This window comes from Metopolophium dirhodum, chromosome 5 (assembly GCF_019925205.1).
Source record: "Metopolophium dirhodum isolate CAU chromosome 5, ASM1992520v1, whole genome shotgun sequence".
NCBI lineage: Eukaryota > Metazoa > Arthropoda > Insecta > Hemiptera > Aphididae > Metopolophium > Metopolophium dirhodum.
The window spans coordinates 27595048-27615851 of NC_083564.1; the positions used below are offsets into that span (position 1 = coordinate 27595048).

General features: G+C 27.8%; 2 protein-coding genes across 5 annotated transcripts; one reads left to right on the forward strand and one right to left on the reverse strand.

The window, feature by feature from the left end:
• Window positions 1-197: 197 nt before the first annotated feature.
• On the reverse strand, window positions 198-9472 carry LOC132944373 (E3 ubiquitin-protein ligase HECW2-like). 2 transcript variants are annotated; one of them, XM_061013679.1, is made up of 13 exons: window positions 8916-9472; window positions 5111-5224; window positions 4393-5040; window positions 4192-4327; window positions 3935-4103; window positions 3691-3876; window positions 3260-3615; window positions 2507-2701; window positions 2077-2445; window positions 1818-2013; window positions 1553-1751; window positions 701-899; window positions 198-480 (listed from the first exon to the last, which is right to left on the reverse strand). In XM_061013679.1, exons 2-13 carry the CDS (start codon window positions 5208-5210, stop codon window positions 369-371), a joined length of 2865 nt encoding a protein of 954 aa, XP_060869662.1. In that variant the 5' UTR covers window positions 5211-5224; window positions 8916-9472; the 3' UTR covers window positions 198-368. The 2 variants fall into 2 exon arrangements, with proteins under 2 accessions (XP_060869662.1, XP_060869661.1); XM_061013678.1 differs by lacking the exon at window positions 8916-9472 and adding an exon at window positions 8233-8468.
• A 689-nt stretch (window positions 9473-10161) lies between these two features.
• Window positions 10162-14592, forward strand: LOC132945274 (probable methyltransferase-like protein 25). Of its 3 annotated transcripts, XM_061014972.1 has the most exons (6): window positions 10162-10862; window positions 10925-11189; window positions 11280-11446; window positions 11523-11696; window positions 11782-11928; window positions 12747-14592. In XM_061014972.1, exons 1-6 carry the CDS (start codon window positions 10302-10304, stop codon window positions 12831-12833), a joined length of 1401 nt encoding a protein of 466 aa, XP_060870955.1. In that variant the 5' UTR covers window positions 10162-10301; the 3' UTR covers window positions 12834-14592. The 3 variants fall into 3 exon arrangements, with proteins under 3 accessions (XP_060870955.1, XP_060870953.1, XP_060870954.1); XM_061014970.1 differs by having other exon boundaries at window positions 10925-11446; XM_061014971.1 differs by lacking the exon at window positions 12747-14592 and adding an exon at window positions 11999-12701 and having other exon boundaries at window positions 10925-11446.
• Window positions 14593-20804: the final 6212 nt, after the last annotated feature.

The window sequence follows — 20804 nt, forward strand, 5'->3', positions numbered from 1 at the left end:
AGTTTTTCTTTTCTTAAACATCAAGATGTGAGAAATATTAGTCGAGTTTTAACAGAATAACAAGAAAGTAAATAAATAAATGTAAGGGAATCATAACCATCTCCTGTCATTACTAGGCTATTTGTTACAGGATGTAGTGGTAATAACTAGATTAAAACATTTTTGAACATAAATAATAAATAAATTTTGTTTAAATATTAAATTTACAATGATAATATAATTATTTTCACTCTAGGTTTTTTATATATAAAATAACAAAAAAAAAAAATCTTAAAAATGTTCAATAATAATTATTTTCTGGTCTATAAATCGTAATTTCTACGTTTTTTAGCCTGAATTTAGCTATAAAAAATATATAAAAAGACTTATTACTCCATTCCAAATGTATTACTTTCATCTATAGCTAACAAGAGTTTTTCGCAAAGTATGTTTTGAGTAGTGTATGGTGGTAAATCAAGACGATTGAAACACGTATGTGCCCTAAAAAAATAAATATAAATAAATATTTGTTTATTGAATATTCTATTTTTTTTTTTATGTATAATATATAAACAGAAATCTTTTCATGGACTATTCATGAAAAATGGACAATTAATACTATTATATTGTTCCAAACTGTTTTCGTTACAATATAGGTATAATCTATTACTTAAAAATATACAATTAAGGTTGATCAAAAGTTATAATAATTAAATATTACCTTGGTAAACTGTTGGCTTTGCCCCATTTTTCAATACAAAACTTTCTAGGACTATTAGATCCACGAAGAGCAGAGAATCCTTCATATGGTATACTAGATGTACCAGTTACAAACTGAAGTAGTCTTAACCTTTGCTCATTAGTAAACTGTTCTATTGAAGACCAAAACCATCTAATAACTTGATGTCCATCGTGGTAACCTAAAATAATTTGTGATATTGTTAGAACAATACATTTTAATAACATTCAAACTACACCATATTTATCTCTACAAAGTTTTAATAGTTATTACTATACTAATGTCGAGTTGCATGAAAAATATGTCAATTTAATGGTTCAATAAAATTGCATAGACAATCATGGGCCACTAAATCAAGTTTATGGGACCATTACCTCACTATTTATTCGTTAGATGTTTAGTGATTGTTCATGTAATCCAGCAAAATGATAAATAGATCCAAAATTAAAAATAATGTCATTTTTTCTAATTAGTTAGTTTAATTTAACAATCAAATTATGTAAATAAATTTAATATAATCTTATTAATAAGAAAGAAGGAAAATGTATTAATTTTTTAATGATGTGGTTTTTTTAGGAGGCAAACTGGTTTTAAAATTTCAGTAATAAGTGTATGGATTTAAAATAAATATTAAATATAATTATTGAGTTTGTCAAATTAAAAGATAATAATAAACCAATATTAAAAATGTAAATTTTATTCATAATCTTGAAAATGTATAAAAAAAAAAAAAACAATAGAATGCATTTGTTGTAACAAACTATTTTTAGCTAATTTTTTTTCTATAACTTAAGTTTAAGAGTGTCGATATATATTTATTTCATTTAATGTTACCTGATCTATATTCTGTGTTATTTCTCCAGTCAGATAAATCTATTTCAACAGTTCCGGCAATGACTAGTTCTAATTCTTGAGCATCAAAGACTGATACTAATCGTGGATCAACTACATCATAAAATCCTTGAACCAGAGCTCCCGTCTGTTCAGTAACACCACGTTCCAACCGCCATTTTACTATTTTGTCTATGTACTCCTGTGGAAAAATCAATTTAAAAATTAAATTTATGTATAAAAAAAACATGAAAGTAAATGTATTAACCTTTTTATTTTTATCTGTGACAAAAATGCGTTGGCCTCCAGGTTTTAACTCTTTTTCAACTGTTTGACCAAATACTTCTTCAGTAACTGAAAATGTGAGGTCCAACATTTCTCCTGATATATCTCTTTCTTGTACCCAACATAACGATTGGTGGAATTCTCGGTCAACAGATTCTAAGTCGCTCAAACTCATAGGTCTAAATTTCAAAGTTTGAAAACATAATTTAAATTCATAAAACCAATTATAATTTAACACTTACAGCTTTAATAGAGTTTTGTAGAATGGCCGAGTAAAAAATGCATCCAATAGATATTGGTGGACTAATGCTAAACCTAAAACTCGTCCGCTAAATCTAAACCAGTCTTCTTTATTATTAACAAATGCCGCCGACATAGGCGATATTTGAACAGTGTAAGTATCATTAGCCGAATATTCAAAAAGGCCGTAATAAGGATTGAACAATTCTCTGGATATCAAAAAGAAGAATTCTCTAGATGGTCCACCATAATCAAGTCCTTCTTCATTATCAAACTGTGCAGATAGTTTACATTTTTGTAAATCTTTTTTAGGCATGCTCATTATTTTATTGTATGCATCTTGAAGTAGATGATCTCGCCGTACATCAATCCTAAAGAATTTTTATAGTGTAATATTAATAGAAATCTTAAGAATTTTTTTCTTGACATTACTTAAGTTTTCCTGGTCCTTGTCCATATCCTTTAGTTTCCAATTTTTTGTAGAAGTTCCTAAGTTTTGCTTCAAAATCTCTTTTGAATGGAGGAACTGTTCTATTTGCCCTATTCATTATGGGCGATTGTTGAGGAGATACTCTTGAGTCTCTGACTCTTACTGGTACGTAACTCATTATCTCATTCTCAAATAGACTAAAATTAATAATAAGTTGACTATTATTGTAAATTGTCTATACGATTATTTCACAACCAGTGCTTGGAAAGCTATTATGTGGTACACAAAGTAAATGATTTTAAAAATTATAAGATAATATATTGAGATTTACAAAAAAAATTAAATTAATAATTGTACGATAATGACTTGGTCAAAAAAAATGTATTTATTATTTTAATGAACGCTATCATAACAAATAACACAATTTTATAATTATTACTTGGTAATAAATAATAATAAAAACATTTTATTTGCTCATAACTGTGCTTAAGAGATTTTATTTGAAATGGTACATAATTATTTTTTAACTTGTACACAGTACTGATTTGCTTTAAAAAATTATATTATTTGACATACTAAATTAGTTTTATTCTTTTAATTTAATATGCATTAGCTACCATCAAAAATTTGTTAAAAATAAAATGTGTTCACAATTTTGTTCTACATATCAACTTTACATCTAATATAGTAATTCCAACATACTATGAATTATTATTACTAATTATGTTATATTATATAGTATGTTTAGTATTTACCTTAACAAAATATTGAGTTCTAGTTCATTCCCAAATGTATCTAGAGATGGAATACCATCAATTCTAATTTGGTTTATTTTATCTTTTAGATTTTGGTCAGTAGATAATTGTGGATACCGTTCAGCTAATATCTCCAGTATATTTGGTTGGCGTATAAAAGCTACCACTTTTTCATTGTAGGCAGTTGGTATATCCACTGTATCACAAAGCATGCTATCAATGTGTGTAATAGTTGGGCGAGGGGGAGGTATTGGAGGTTCTTGAGATGTAGATGGCAATGGCACAGAAAGATCATTTAATGGTAAACGCGGGTCAATAAAAGTAGTCATTTTTGTGGTATGGTCCATGAAAAATACCTATAACATTTAAGAAGTTTTTTAAATATTTTATTTTTTTATATATATTTTCTTTATGTTTCAACTATAACTGACCTTTCCAGCAGCATCAGTTTTTGATGTCCATCCTCTAGGAAGGGTAATTCTTGTATTGGCAAACAAATTTAAAAGGCCAACCAAATCACTATGACTTTGATACCGTTGAAATAATGATGGATGATTTCGAATTTTAGGCACAATATATTTAAGCGATGATGAACTATTATAAAGTGCTAAAGCTCTCTATAAAAATATTAAAAATTAATTCATATACTAAGAGACAAAATATATTTGATCATACTTGATTTTGCTGCAATAAAGTTGGAAATTCTTTTTTACTAATAAACTGTAATGCTATACTTGCATTATCTCTAAATTTAGTTTTAGATGAATCTAATCTTAATGAATCGGTTCTAGATAATGTATTACATTCTGGTTCTTGTGAAATAGTTCTACGTATACTTTGGTACCTAAAATTGTATTACCATAAAACATATTATTCATAGGACAGAAGCATAATATAACTATAAGTAAATTATTATTGAATAGGTAAATGACCTTCTGTCTAATTGTTGTCTTTGTTGATAATAATGCATATCACAATTTTGCCGAGAAGGACGATGCCAAGTAGTAGTTCGATTAAGATGGTCAATGTAAAATATTCTACCATGACTATCCATTCGAGCTTCCCAATCTAATTAAATAACAAGAATACAGAATATAAATTATATATATTTTAAAATAATTAAAAACCACTACCTGGTGGAAGTGTAGTGTCTCTTCTACTTTCTGATCTTCTTGGCTTTCTATTTTCATCGGTTAACATCATAAATCTTGAATGTTCTCTATTATCATTTGATAATGTTTTTTGAACAGAACACTTCATGTTAACATGATCTCCAGCTCGACTAGAAGCTCTAGTTAAAGGCCTATGTGCCTTAGACTCAACAATAGGAGAAACATTGGTAAAATCAGAACTATCCATTAGACCTTTTGGTTTTAACTGGCGTAAGGCTTCTAATGGGATATTAGTAGTTGGTGGCATCGCCCAAGTTCTTTCTAATGGTTTATGTTTGTAGGTTCGCGGTGGCAGAGGTGGAGGAGGGGAATCTGGAACAGGAGTATCCGACCAGATTTTAAGGTAATCATTGTTTTCAGCAACTGGGAGTTTTTTATCAACATGTTGAACATGAACATCAACTTTAGTTTCAATAATTTTAGTTCCAGATTGTGTTAATTTTTCTGAATTTTCACATGTTTCTGTACAGTTTTCACACACTTTAGACTGTTTAGCATTCTCGTTACTGTCTGCTGCTAACTTATACACAGAGTCAAGGTCAACCGGCTGTGATTCAGCCAGACAAGACAAGCCGCTGCAGTAACGGAAGCAAAAGAATTTCCCATATCCTAAGAATATATTTATCATAATATTATAAAAGTTAAAGCAATAAATAACAATAATAATTGTAATATAAACCTTCATTCATGGATGAGCAGTGTGGAAAATCAACTAACCACATTGCACTTCTTTTTGACGTGCCATTGACAGGTTGTGTATATCGAGCTATACAGGTCATAACATTCTTCTCATCTAGAACGAAATAAAAATTATTAAGCCACTTAAAATTTAAATGTTACCTACAAAAAAATTAATATTTCTATAATTTTCAGAATTAAATCTTTTGTGTACTTAATAGTAGGTACAGTCACAGATATTGAATAATACATTAATCATACTTTTATCTACTAATCATTTGATGACATTTGGTATACCTACTATTTTAATTTTATTTGATTTATTAATAAAAATACCTTATGAACATCTATTATTTTAAATTTTAAAATACATTCTCATTAATAAACTTTGTACTTAAAGAAGAATCGTATTTATCAGCTTAAAAAACAGATAAAAATATACTCAAAATTTAAATTTTTAAATATGATTAGTGGGTAATTATAATGCCAAGAACTTAAATAATAATATATTTTACTGTAAGAAACGTGAACTCTTGCTATAAATAATAGAAATTATAAAACATAAAATAGAGATAATTTTTGTAGTCTTGATAGATACCAGCAAAGTAAAGATGTCATTATTTTAATATTATCAATGTCCGACAATCAATTAAAAGACGCACATTAGACTTGACATAATATGCCAGATATAAAGACATTTTTCCATGAACATGTCTACCTTCTTATTGATTACACATTAGTTTATTACTTAGAAATAAGTAGGAGAAAAATGTATGATACATTATTCATGAGTTATATAGAATTTAAAAGCATTACTATTATCCTATTATATTCTATACTATTAATACTATAAATGCAAAAGTAACTCTATCTGTTGAGTAGGTTGATTTTGATGAGATTTGGTATAGAGATAGCTTGAATTCTAATTCACTAAGGGTACCTATGAAACTAATACCACGCTAACGTGTTCGATATTAGAGCAGTAACAAACCCACAGTATTTTAGACGCTATGCTTCACGTATCTCTTACAGTTTCTGAGATATTAGCAGAGCCACAGCAATGGGGCATCATTTAAATTCTGAACAACAGAAAAATATCATGCTTTAAATTTCAAAATGTAGAGTGTGGGAGGCTATTAACGATGCTACATTTAATTATAACCCAAAAAATTAACTTTGTTTATTATTGATTTGTCATCTTAGGAAGAATGAATAAAAAATGTTATCATTGTAATGCATTTAGTGGAAGGAAGAAACAGTTGGTATGTGTTGCTATGGTGGCAAAGTCTCCCTTCCATACTAGATGATTACTACTTAAGAGTTAAGAGTAATCCCTAAAAAGACTTAGAAAATATAATTTATACTTTTAGATGAGTTTATTTGATGTGAATATATTTTATCAAAAAAATGTATAGCCAACAGAAGATAATTAGTTCTAGGTACCAACTATTTTCCAAAACTAATAATAAAAACTGAAACGATATTTAACAAAATATCTCACTTCAATATGTCAGAAATCAAAAATTATATTGAATAAAAATAATGAAAAAAATACTGAGTGTTCTTAGAAAAATATTGATTAATTTCAAATAAAAAATGTATAAGAACTAGTTTAATTGAGTATATATAATGAGATATCTTGCCAATATATAAATATTTAAATTCAATATGAATTTGGGTAGCCTCAAGACAAAATTGGATGTTGTTTTTAAGTTGAAAAAACTTTATGAAAATGTATCTATACTCTGTTCAGCGAGAGACTAGTAGTAGTGGTATATAGATAGTAATGTATTGATGTGTGGTCAATATAATATTATAATTTATCACTCATTACTGCATGCATCGTTTATAGTCCCTGTTATGACAATAAATTTAATTGTTTTTTTCTGAATGTATCTAATATCTATACTCTATAGACACCGGGTGGCAGACAAAAGCTCGTTGTGTTCGAGCATGTGTACCTGTACCAGTTATCGGTACTGGTATTCGGTGTACGGCTGTGGGAATGATGACACTGTTATATTTGATTAATTTGGTTTTCAATAGCTCCTTATTTCCATTAAAATATATGAAAACATTTGTGATCAACATACATTAATTATTCTGTTAATTTTAATTCTTTATTTATGTTACTCAATATGGTATACATTTTGTTAACAATATGAGAAATGTTTATTTATTTATTTATGTGTATACTTTAATTGTTAATTAATATGTTAACTTTTAGGTACGGATAATAATAACTTCTTTTGGTTTAGTATTTTAATTTGTGGTCTTTTAAACTAAAAAATATAAGAATAATAAATAGTATTTTTTCAAGACAGAAATCAAAACTTGTACATCTAAAGAATTATAAAGTTATAAGTTGATATAAGTAACAATTCAATTTATTAATATAAGTTTCTAAAGCAATTTATTGAAGAATACCTAGGTGTTGATAAAAAAATAATTTTAATAGTTTAACTACCTATAATTTCCATTAAATACATTTAAGATGTTAAAATAAATCATTATGCGAACTACACTATTATCCCCACTATTATATTTAATTTTAAATATAAATATTAAGTAGGTATGCGATATTTTTATAAAAAATAAAATAGAAATGCGTTATCATAATACACCGTTCCTGCGCTTTCCTGTTTAAAGTAATATTAAACATATTTTAATAAAAAGGAATAACTATATTTAGTGACATCTTAAAGACAAGTAGATCGATATTCTACATTTAGGCAATAAATATATCAAATCATCTATTTTATGTTTACGTTAGTCATTACAAAAAAACTTAAAAAGAAAATAACAAGTTGCTTTATATTATTTAGCTAATTATACTATGCCATAATAATATAATGTACCTACTACCTGGGTACTATACTACTATTATAACTATAATCGGAATGAGCAACATTAAGAATATGTTTTACCAAAATACATAATTATTGCCTTAGATGGCTTACATATTAGATGATATTTATGTATGAAACTTGGTCATGTTGAATGAAATATTCTTGCGCAATATAAAATCAACAATGCTAAACACATTGAAGGCCTTATGTGATCGTATATTATGTATATATATATACATATAACTAGCATATAAAGCATAGTTCCAAAACTTACCTTTTATGTAGCATTGAAGGGTTTGCAACTATTAGTCGAGCAACACTAAATTCTTTAAAAATAAACGCGAAAAACACCAACCGGAAGTGAATAACAGATACTAAGTCCGTAAAATACCATTTAACAGGATTTTAAAAACACACGCTCACAGAGAGAGAGAAAAATAACACTCATATAAAAAGCAGTGCCATGCCCTTAGAACGGATATATATGACCATTCGCCAATGAATGAAGTGAATAGATGAATGAAACGGAAACCCCCCGCCTGCCGACCCCACTCTCACTTCCGGTACATAACCCAAAATTACTATGGGCCACGAAAACATGAATGAACACAATGCTACCAACTTAAACAACTCATTTTACAGAAATTGATTTCTATTTTTTTTTGCCAACATTACAGTTTTTGATGAAAAAAAATTATAATATATATTATATATTACTATTTATTATAATAACTGCATAAAATAAATGTAAATTAATAGATATGTTGAAAATTATTAATATTTCATCAAATTTGTATAGGTACCATAGTCGATAAAAATTAATGAACATACAGTAACACCTCATCACAAAGAAAATTAATAACTAAATTGTAACTAAGTTGAATTTAATATAACTTAAGTTATTCAATGTTATAATAATAAATTACAAATTTTTCTAAATAAATATAATATACGAACCTAATTTGTAACATCCAATCCAGTCTTTAGTTTGTCGATCATCTTTTACAATGTTCCATAATACCTTTATAGATAATCGTATACCATCTTCAGATAGATGAACTTTATTAATAGATACTTTTAGATATGAGTTGTCCACATCTGAATTAACATAGACTGGTTCGTTTTCGTTATTTTTGGGGATACTATTGTTAATGGATGTTGACAAATTTTCAATCGAATCATCATTAGTATTTGGGTTAATCCTCACTTCCAATATATTTACAACATATTCTTCTGAAACGTTCTCTTCTTGCAAAATTCCATCCGTACTTTGTAAGATTTCTGCAGCCAGGTTGAGATTTAAAGAAGGAACAATACGTAGGTAAAATTATTTAATAAAGTATTTTTCAAGGTTTTTAAAATCTTTCATTAAATTGAAATATAAATAATTGGCTTCAAAGCAAAAGATTTCTATAAAATTCAAAATGCTCAATGAAAACTGAACTCCAAAGTTTAACTGAACATTTAAGTATTTATTATTTAACATTCTTTTGATACTAACTTGAAACTAAAAATTTTCCGAAATTTTAATATGATAATATCATTCATTGTTAAGGACATTGGATACCGTGGTAACCAATGATTTTATCATTTGGGTGATAAGAAAAAGTAATTCAAGTCCATGGACGTCGTATGAAGACTAGTATCACCATTCAGCATTCACCAAAGAACAAACGTGGTATCACTAAGCATAATAATATTATATGGTTCATCACTGACCGCTGGGCACTAGCTTTTATTATACAATTTAAAAAAAAGTTTTTGTATATATTTATTTTGAAGATTAAACAATTATGAATCTTTTAATTTAAATAGGTAAGTTTAGTATATATTTATGGACTTCATTTTTATATTTTATCAAGAATAAATTTTTTTTTAAATCACCTAATTTATTTTTGTAATATTCTTCAATATTTTTCAGATTATAATGAATGCTAATAAAAGTTTTGACTATGATAATATTATTGACGAACTACTGATGAGCGAAAACTATACAGCTGAAAAATTTTACATTGAAGGAACTGAGAAATCTTCTAAAAATGCATACAAGGAAGGTTTTACAATTGGTTTTCAAAAAGGTTGTGATATTGGATTAGAAATAGGTTTCTATGCTGGGATTTTAATTGGTATAAAAAAATTACTCAAATCAAAAATAATTATTCTTTCTGATAAAGAACTTAACATTTTACAAAAACTTTCAAACTTAATTGAATTATTTCCTCAGATAAATGATAAAAATGTTGATATCATTGGACAATATAATGAACTAAAGGGATTATACAAAAAATTTTGTTTTAATTTAAAAATTAAAAATTTAGACAAAAGGGTTCTCAATTTTTCAAAATGGAACAATTAAGATCTAAATTAGAAGAAGTTATTATTTATTTAAAACCATATTTACCTATTGCTAATAGCCATGTTGTTAATTTTATTACTCATAATTTTTGGGAAACTATAATTCCTAGTGATATACGGGAAGAAATTGATTTAAAAGGTACAGAATTTGTGTTTTCAAATTTTTGGTCGGAAAATCAAATTCCTGATTCTCTTACACATTTTGTTGATTCTACAAAGAAAACTAACTTAAATTCTTATCCAAGTAGTTGTTATATGAAATTAGATGATGCATATAATGTACTTAAATCTTGGGGTTATAAGCCTATGAATAAATCACTTAATTTAAAAGAATTTATGGGTGCTAAGAAAATGCATGAAGTAGAAGTTATGGCCAAATTAGTGGCAGATTTTTCTAAGTATGCTGGTACGGACGTTATAGTTGATATTGGAGGTGGAAAAGGATATTTAAGTTCCCTCTTAGCTTTAGCTTACAACTTCAATGTGCTTGGTATTGATTCACAATCAATCAATTCTGAAGGCGCTAGAAATCGAACAATCAAATTTGAGGTTTTTATTAACATATACTTGGTGTTGATTATTTTATTAATATGACGATGCAATATTTTCAGAAATATTGGCAGTCCATTAAAAAAAAATCAAACAACTTTCCTGAAGAAAAACTAACGCCTCCAATAATAAAAGAAAAACTTGATACCTATGAAGAATATTATGAAAAATACAGCAGAAAATCAGCTGTGCTGGGTAGTACCTATAAACAAATTACAGAATATGTTACTGAGAATACCAATATTGCACATTTAGCTCAAACTGAATTTGAAGTAAATAATAAAGAAGAGTTTACTTTAATTGGACTACATACGTGTGGTTCTTTAGGTACTACATGTTTAAAGTTATTTACTGAACCTAAAAATAATTTAAAACTTTTGGTGAATGTTGGTTGTTGTTATCATTTAATTGAGGAAGAATTCACCAATGATCCATTTTGGGATGATATTGAAAATGAATTAAATAAAAATGAATCTTATGGTTTTCCTGTAAGTAATTGTCTAAGAGAAAAAAAATTTCAACTTGGACGTGATGCTAGAATGTGTGCATCTCAATCACCAGATAAATTTTTTAATTCTAAAGACGTAAGTTTTTTTTAACAAAAGTAGGCACATTATGGCCATGATTATTACAATAAAGAAAATTAATTAATTTTCATAGATAATAAATTCAACGAAACCGCTATTCTACAGAGCCTTATTACAAGTTTATTTAGTACAAGAACTTGGATATGAGAATATTAGTAGACATCATGTTGGACGATTAGCACATAAATGTTCGACTTTTAATGAATACGTGCATAAAGCTGTGAAACGATTACAATTAAATATTGAGGTACAATTATATTGTACATGTACTATTCCTAAACTATGGATATTAAAAGTAAATTTATTAATTAAAATTTTTATTATTTTTTTAGATTGACAATGGAAAAATAAATGCATTTTATGATAAATATCTGATTGAATATGAACGATTAAAAGTATTTTTTATTTTAAAACAAGCATTAGCTCAAGTTATTGAAGGACTTATAATAATGGATAGATTACTGTACCTCCATGAGCAGGTAAAGACAGTATATTATATTTATGTTTTAACTTTTTATTAGATTAGCGGTTCTTAACTTTTTATTTCAGTGACATCTTAACTTTAATCTAAATAAATAGCAACGCACTTAAAATAATGTATGGACTTTTGAAAAATCTGTAAATTATAATGTGTAAGTCTTTCACTTTATTAAAATTTAATTTAATTTACTTCATTATAAATAAAATATATCGGTCAAAATAATATTTTAGGGGACTCACTGGTTGTGGACCAATTATTATTAATTTATCTTAAATAGGCATTTTTATTTAATTTTGGTTCTATACGTAAAGAAATTAATTTAAATAAATCTATTATTTAAAACTAGTAAAAACAAATGAATGTTCTATGATATAAACTAAATAACTTGAACTGAAAACTTAAAATTATGTTATCACTCATAAAAGTTTTAAGTTAATGTACATATAATATTACATTTTTTAACTATATTGTGCAATTTGATGATCACCCAACTACTTTAAAATAACACTTTAAAACTAGATTTTTGTATCTTTTTCAATCCTTAAATCAAAAATTTGTTATTGGAAAAATAATTAAATTCAAACAAATCTAGTACATCAAGTTATGCAGTTACTATGTTGTTACTATGAGTTACTTGGTTCAGAGACAAAATGTTCACCATATTTATACCAATATTATAAAAACTAAAATGTCTTCGTTTTTAAATACTAATGTATCTTTAAATATATATATTATAATTTAAGAAATGTGGTTATTTATATATATTATATATTTAATGTTAACCTTATAATGAATAATAACTAATTTTTGTTTCAGGGAATTAATGAAGCTTTTGTTGCCAAACTTTTTGATCCGTTATTGTCTCCTAGAAATCATGCAATTATTGCATTAAAAAAAAATTAAACTTAAATAAAAATAAAGATTATATTTTACATCAATGCTTATTATTTTATAGGCATATTAGTAATAGTTAATATATTACCTATTTAATAAATCCAATAGACGATTGGTGGTAGCAAAGGCCAAGGCTAGAATAATGTTTAGAAGATTATCAATATTTTTATTGATTATTATTTTTATTTTTCAATCAATCATGATCATATGTAATGTTTGTATTTTTAAATTAAAATTAAAGTACCTTGTTATATTATTTTAATATTGATTAATGGCACCACTATGACTGTTTCATGAGTATTAGCTGAAAACATATCATAAATTCTCCTACTGGTTACAGGCACTGATACAGAGGGATGGGGGCTGAACTATTTAAGTGGTACCTTGTTTTAAATGTTCATTAGCTATAGAAGTTGAACATTTTATATATTTTTTACTATAAAATCTTTCCTCTATGGTATTATGGTATTCAAATTTGGGGCAGCGCCGCCCCAAGTAACATTCAAAAAATACAATCATTCCAATTCATCTGCCTTCGCACTATTACAAAATCCCCCTGGTATGTAAGTAACAAAACCCTTCACTCTGACCTGAGAATAAATTACGTAAACCAAGTCACTAAAACTGCTTACCAAAAACTCCACAAAAAATTTAGCTCCCATAGTAACCCCAACATTAGTTATCTTGCTTCTCAAAACATCCCTGACAACCCCCCACGAAGACTCAAACGAAAATGGGTTAGAGACCTCCTCCATTAATTAATAAAATACCTAAGTAGGTAGCTCCATTGGGAGCCCTCCTACATCGTGCCATTTTTCATGTTATGTAATTCTCTTCATCATTATTACTTGTTGTGCTTAATTGTATAGTTGTATATTTTCTTATTAAATAAAAAAAGAAAAAAAAACTAAAATCAATTTTAAATTTGATAAATGTTGTCAAAATTTGAATGTTAAATCCTTAGGTATAAGAAAAATGTGTATCTATGTATTTTTAATATTTTGCAACTGATATTATAACAACACATCACAAGCTTTGTATTAAATTTTCATACACTTTTTGACCCAACAAATAAAATTTTATTGACATTTATAGAAAAAAATTTAAAAAAGCGGGTAAGTTGATGTCGCTCTGCTATTCAGTGGTTACAAGTGGGCCAATGTATAATGGATTGTATTAAAGTTGAATTCAATGATATAATATCATTGTATAGGAAAAACGATTCTGAGAGGAGACGGTTTGTCAGTCTGGATATTTTATATTGTTATTATTTTTTATAGACGAAATTTATTATTTAAGTCTAATTAATATAATAATATTATTAATTTTTATTTGATTCTATTGTGATAAACAGTGTTTCAATTTCTTTAGCGCCTCCCCCCTCCCTTACATATATTTAATATTGTATATTCAACGTTTGCAATAAAAATAATAGTGTGTTTTCTGTTTTAATATAATAATAATATGTATACTCGTATTATGTAATATTGTAATATTTATTGATTTTATTTTTTCATTGCTTTATTTTATTATTTGAGCTTTTTAATTTTTGTATTGATTTAAATTTTAATTCTTACGCGATCCTAAATAATAAGTTGGCGACCCCGAGGTTAAGAAACACTGGTATATAGGATAGAAAAAAAAACACCATTGTAAAACCACTAGCTTCCTTGTTCTAAAATTGAAAATTACAAATGTAAACAGCTAAAAATAAATCAAAATTTTGTTGAAGTTTGGGAATTGATAATATAAATATAAATTTCAAGTATCTACAGTTATTTGTTTTATAGACATTTTTTTTTTGATAAAGGTAGACCACACTTATGAGATGAAAAATCTTGAATTAAATTTTCAAATCTTAGATTTTATGAATTTCCAACTCAAAATAATTTGCGAATTTGTGTGATTTAAATGCTTATAAAAAAAAATCGTGACTAGATTTTTAAAATTTTTAAAATATTATTGTAACAATATAATAAGAGCCTTGTATTAAATTTTCAAGCTTCGTTACCCAACAAATAAAATTTAAATGACATTCATAAAAAAAAAAGGAGGTAAGTGGATGTCGCTCTGCTGTACAGTAGGTTACAAGTGGGTCAATGGATTGTATTAAACTTGAATTCAATGATATAATATCATTGTATAAAAAAAACGATTCTGAGCGGAGACGGTTTGTCAGTCTGGATATTTTATATTGTTATTAGGTACCTCGTACCTATTTATTATAGCCTGCAACTTGCAAGTCAAATAAATATTATTAATTTTTATTCGTTTCTATTGTAATAAACAATAAAGCGTTAGAAATTAAAATCCCATTATTAGCGCCATTAGCGGTTTTTCGTAATTTGTCGGTGGTTTTTCCCGTGGCATCAGAGAAAATCGAATAATTACCTCTTAAAGTATCGTATCTTGATCGAATTTGCTAAAAGATAAGGGGTAGATACCTACTATAACTATATTATGTTAAAATCGAAGCACTCCTTCTGGTAGACATTGTGTATACCTACCGGATAAAAAAAAATAAACATAATTGTAATACTACTAGCTTCCTCGCTCCGCTCAGAATCTAAAATAATGATTTTAGTTATTTTGTTGTAATTTATAATATTCATTCAACTTACAAGCTATAATTAATAATAATACATTATAAAATATCCAAACTGACAAACCGTCTCCGCTCAAAATCGTTTTTCGTATAGGTACAATGATATGATATTATTGAATTCAAATTTGAAACCCAAGCCTGAGCGAGAGGAGGATGCTCTGGTGCTCTACGGTGATTAGTGATTACTATGGCAAACAGCGGTGGCAGCAGCCTGCGCGGGATCTGCAGGATTGGGAAGCGGCAAGCAGTGGACGAGTCTGGAAATCAGCATTTGCCGGAGGACCACCACCACCGAAATGCAGCCCACGTCTTTGAAACCGGCCCGAGTGTTCGTTCTGGGAGCAGGCAGGTGGTCGGCTTGGCGGTTCGGGCTAGAAAATTTGTTTATTACCTTTATTAGGTATTTATTATTTTACTAGCTGATCCTGTGCACTTCGTTGCCCGTTAAATGTACCAACTCTGTATGACTTGAATTTTGTTCAATTCGTTATTTAATATTCGGTGTATGGTGTTCAAAATGTATCTTAACTTTTCTGTTGCCTGGAATAAGATCGCGGACCTAGTGCTGTTTGTACGTAAGTGTATGATTTAACTCTAAAGTATCAAAGTTATACCAAGTTTATTTTGATATAATACGGTGGATTAATATAATCAATCAATACATAATCCTAACCTAACCTAACCGTACTAAAATCCGATGAATAAAAAAAACCAAATTTAACCCTTTTTAAATTAGCCAATCTTCTTCCCAGAGATCTGCCATCTGCACACAAACATTAATTTATATATAATATAGCTGATCCTGCGCACTTCGTGGCCCATAAAAAATGACAAAAAAATTGTGATTGTTCAACTCCTTTTTGGTGTAACTCACTGCAGTAAGTGCTGAAAGTGCAACTCAGTCACCCTGGTAGGCAATGTGCGAAAATTCGATTTGATGCATGCTTGTACCTTATCTGCCAGATTAACCAATATCAACCAATAATAAATAAATACTATTTCTATAAATTATTTCTCCTATAACCAATAGCAACCATTTATAAACAAATATTTCCATTGTAAATCTCAAAATCCCTGTTTGATCACTTCTATTAATTGGCCGTAGCGTGATGTTAGTCTATATAATCTTCCTCGATGAATGGACTACCCAACAAAAAAATAATTTTTCAATTCAAATCAGTAGTTCCTGAGATTAGCACGTTCAAACACACAAACTCTACAGCTTCATATATTAGGTTTCTGGTTTATAATCAATATATATTTTTACAAAATAATGTACTTTTAATAATGAGGCGTATTAATACCCGTCGTAATAAATAAATATACGACGAATTATTATTTATTACCCTCGTAATTTTTGGTACTATATTACTATAATAATATAAGTATATTTAATAACATAATAATATATTTAATAAGTATATTTAACATACATTTCTTGGTATCTATATTATTCAAAATATTTATCACAACCGACAGTTTGAGAAACGTTGGTATATATAATAAGTCGTAACACTGTTAGTTCATAATTAATACTGTATGCTTTTATAACTTGCGTTATAAATTTATAATATATGTTATATATTGTTTGGTACTTTGGTAGTATTATTTGATTTGGAGTTTGGAGACGGGTTAGGCTGATCTGTCGTCATAGAAAGGAATATCATATCATTGTATGGGAAAAACGATTCTGAGAGAAGACGGTTTGTCAGTCTGGATATTTTATATAGTTATTATTTATTATTGCCGAAATTTATTATTTAAGTCGAATTAATATTATAATATTATAAATTTTTATTTGATTCTATTGTGATAAACAAAGCGTTAGAAATAAAAATCCCATTTTTTCGTTGTTTGTCAGTGGTTATTTTTCCGTGTCATTAAATAAATATTGAGAAAATCAAAAATGACCTTTCTAAAGTACCATCTTGATCCAATTTTCTAAATTTTCAAAATTTTTTGATTTGTTTTGAATTGTTTATGAACATTTTCAGTTTCCAATTTTATTAGTCTTTTTTTCTATGTATCAATGTATGTCAATAAAACTTTATTTGTTGAGTAAAAAAGCTTGAAAATTTAATACAAGGCTCCTACTATATCTTACAATGACATTTAAAAATTATTAAAAATCCTTAGTCACAGTTTTTTTTTATAACTATTTAAAGTTCAAATTTTGACAAAATAGGTAAAAATCACGAAAATTATAAATTAATTTTGAGTTTAGAATTCATAAAAATTTTTATTTTTAAATCTAAAATTTGAAAATGTAATACAAGGTTATTCATAAGTTTATCTACCTTTATCAAAAAAAATGTCTACAAGCAAATCAAATCTAGTTTTTATGAACGTTTGAAGTTCATATTTTTACAATATTGGATATTCATTAAAAATTTTACTGAATGTTTATATTTAAATTTCCAATTTTGAAAATATTTCGACTCTTTTTGAGCTATTTACGGTCATTGTCAGTTTTCGACTTTTTTAATTTTTTTTTCAATAAATATCGATAAAATTTTATTTGTTGGGTAAAAGCATAGGCGTAGAATGGTGAGAGGGTGTGAGATGGTGTAGAGGGCTTTAGCCCCCCCCCCCCCAGAATTCTATTAAGCCCCCCGGAAATCTGTTTAGCCCCCTGTGTAAAAGTTTACTGTTTTATACGCCGTCCATATTACGTGAGAACTGAAAAAATTGTCTATTATTATAGCCAATAAAAACATGGCTTACAAATTCTATGACTAACGATAGATTTTCAAATCTCGTTACTTCATATTGAAAGGGATTTGGCTAATATTATTAATCCTGAAGATGTTATTAATATATTTGCCCAAAAAAGTTTTATATTTAATTCAAATACAAAATATGTACTTACAATAATATGATGTATGGTATAGGTATATTATTTATTTATATTTTACTTTAAATGGGCCTCTTTAATCCTTTTTATATTTTTTTCCTTTACATTTTTCTAAAGTTATATTTGTAAAATATAATGTTCTGTATCCGAATCATTATAGCCCTTTTGCGAAGTAATTCGCAAGAAGTTCCGACAAACCACAAAAAAAGGCTATAGCCCCCCCTCCCAAAAAAAAAAAAATATTCATCAGCTTTAATATTTTAAAAAACGCCGATGAGGCTGTCTCAAAAATATTGTTATCTATTTATTTTATAATAGGTATTTTTACTTTTAAACTTTGTTTTAATGCCGTTTCGTTTGTTTTCGTAGACTTGTTTTTACAGCTAAAAATTACGAGTATGACGTCCTCTTAAGTCTCTGATATCACATTTTTCTAGACCAATTAGTGTTGTAATTGATAAAACTTGTCTGGTAAAGTCTAAATTGATTTATTGGTGTCAGATTTATATTTTAATACAAAATCTTATGAGGACTTGATTATGCTTGATTCCTCCAAAATTTTTTTTTGATTAAATACTTCAACAGTTATTAGTATAGGTTTTTAATTCTTATGTTAGTTTATTTAAGTATGGGCCCCAATGCCCCATATTAGAAATTGAAACGTGGGGCCTCGGTGCAATGAACCGCCCGCGCCGCAGTTTCTATTGTACTGCCCCAGACTACAATATTATTGACAACCACGTGGCATTTTTAAAACGTAATTAGTGTAATTACTACATTATTAATTTTTAATTACAAATATATTATTATACTTATATAATATAGGTATATTTTTCATTAAAAAAATTAATATATAATAAATAATATTCAAAAATTAACAATAATATTGTTTTGTTTTATATCACGATAATACGATATATACGATATTCTTTTAAAATATTACTGATAAGGTACCTACATTCATTAACTATTCATTAACTAATTATTTATTTTGTTTGATGTATCGATCATTCGAAATATTTTTATTTTAAAATCTTTTAAATATTGCATCTACCTATATTAAGTAAAACTTGTAAAATCTACTTCTAATAGTAATAGTTATTATTTACATATCAGTGGCGTGTAACATAGGGTCCAAGTGTTGCTCAGGCAACACCTTAAATATGGGTGGGTGCAGTGGCGTCATTTGAGGGGGGAGCATTTGTCCAAGTCTAGTATTTACATCATCTTAAGTCGGCCCATTTACCGTGCCCCCCCCCGGTTAACATCTATGGCACTATGCTATGACAATCCGAATGAAAAAAATGTTGAGTCGGAAAAACAGTGAAAAATTGCCTTGGTCTAATAAAAACTGAAATGACGCCACTGGGTAGGTGGGTATTGATAGAAGAAAAATAGAAAATTTTATAGGTCGGTATAAAGGACCCCTGCAGCGGTAGCAGTGAATTGATGCAGGACACATTTCACCGCTCACCGCGGCGGTAAAACCAAGACAATAGAATTTAAAGACACCGCTGCAATGGGGACCTTAACAGAATTATGATGAGTAGGTCACCTAAAATTATTTGAGCAACACTAATTTTTTTTATGATACACGCCATCGTTATATATCGTTAAAATATTATTAGGAAAGGTAATATTTTAATTTGGTGATATATTATAATTTATAATATATAATATAAAGGTATTAAGCAAAATATATTATTGTTTAAAGTTTGAAAATTATAATATAAATATTAAAAAATAAGGTACAATTAAATACTTGAGTAAATAAATAATTTATTTTGTTTGTATGATTTATTTATATTTTTAAGTGTACATATATGGAGGTGTGGGGGCATCGCCCCCACGGGTTACTTTTCATGTAATGTCAGGTGGGGGCTACACTGCTACAGCCCCCCCAACATTTCTGCCCTAGTTGCCCCACTGTTAATCAGTAATCACAGGTTTCACAAATGGTGTGGCTCGTTTTTGTAGAAGGCAAAATATTAATATAAATAACTTATATCTATTGAATATTGGAACCACAACAAATTTGGGAAAAGTATTAAGGAACTATCATCAGGTAGGTATATTAATTATTAATAATTCTCGAATGCTGATAGCTATATATTGCTATAAATGCATTACCTAGCTGTTTTAATTTCAAATAGTATAATACATTAATATAAATCATATTACCTATATTGTTATTGAAATAATTAAAAATTTTAAAGTTTTAATAATTCATAAGGGAACAAATGTAAGACAACAAAATGTTGGCGCCCGTGGCAGTTGTAGCCAGTGCGGCAGTGCAGCCCTTTAATGTGGCCCTGATTATGCCCTTTAAGTAAAAAGAGTCTGCAAAGTATGAAAGGGCACACCCTGCATACCCCATGCGCACACTATGGGATTATAGAAAACTGCTGATGGGAATATAATATGATAATGTTACCTAGATAGGTAGGTATATAAAATTAATGAAATGTCTCCCTTAGTTTTTTTTCTGTATTGGCTACTATAGATAACTGGTTCTTCAGTT

Coding starts and splice junctions, on each gene's coding strand:
- LOC132944373 (XM_061013679.1), bottom strand. CDS start 5,210: ATGACCTGTATAGCTCGATATACACAACCTGTCAATGGCACGTCAAAA. Junction 1,752..1,817: donor TCACAGATAAAAATAAAAAG/GTTAATACATTT, acceptor ATTTTTCCACAG/GAGTACATAGACAAAATAGT. Junction 481..700: donor AAAGCCAACAGTTTACCAAG/GTAATATTTAAT, acceptor TTATTTTTTTAG/GGCACATACGTGTTTCAATC.
- LOC132945274 (XM_061014970.1), top strand. CDS start 10,302: ATGGAACAATTAAGATCTAAATTAGAAGAAGTTATTATTTATTTAAAA. Junction 11,447..11,522: donor AATTTTTTAATTCTAAAGAC/GTAAGTTTTTTT, acceptor TAATTTTCATAG/ATAATAAATTCAACGAAACC. Junction 11,697..11,781: donor GATTACAATTAAATATTGAG/GTACAATTATAT, acceptor TTATTTTTTTAG/ATTGACAATGGAAAAATAAA.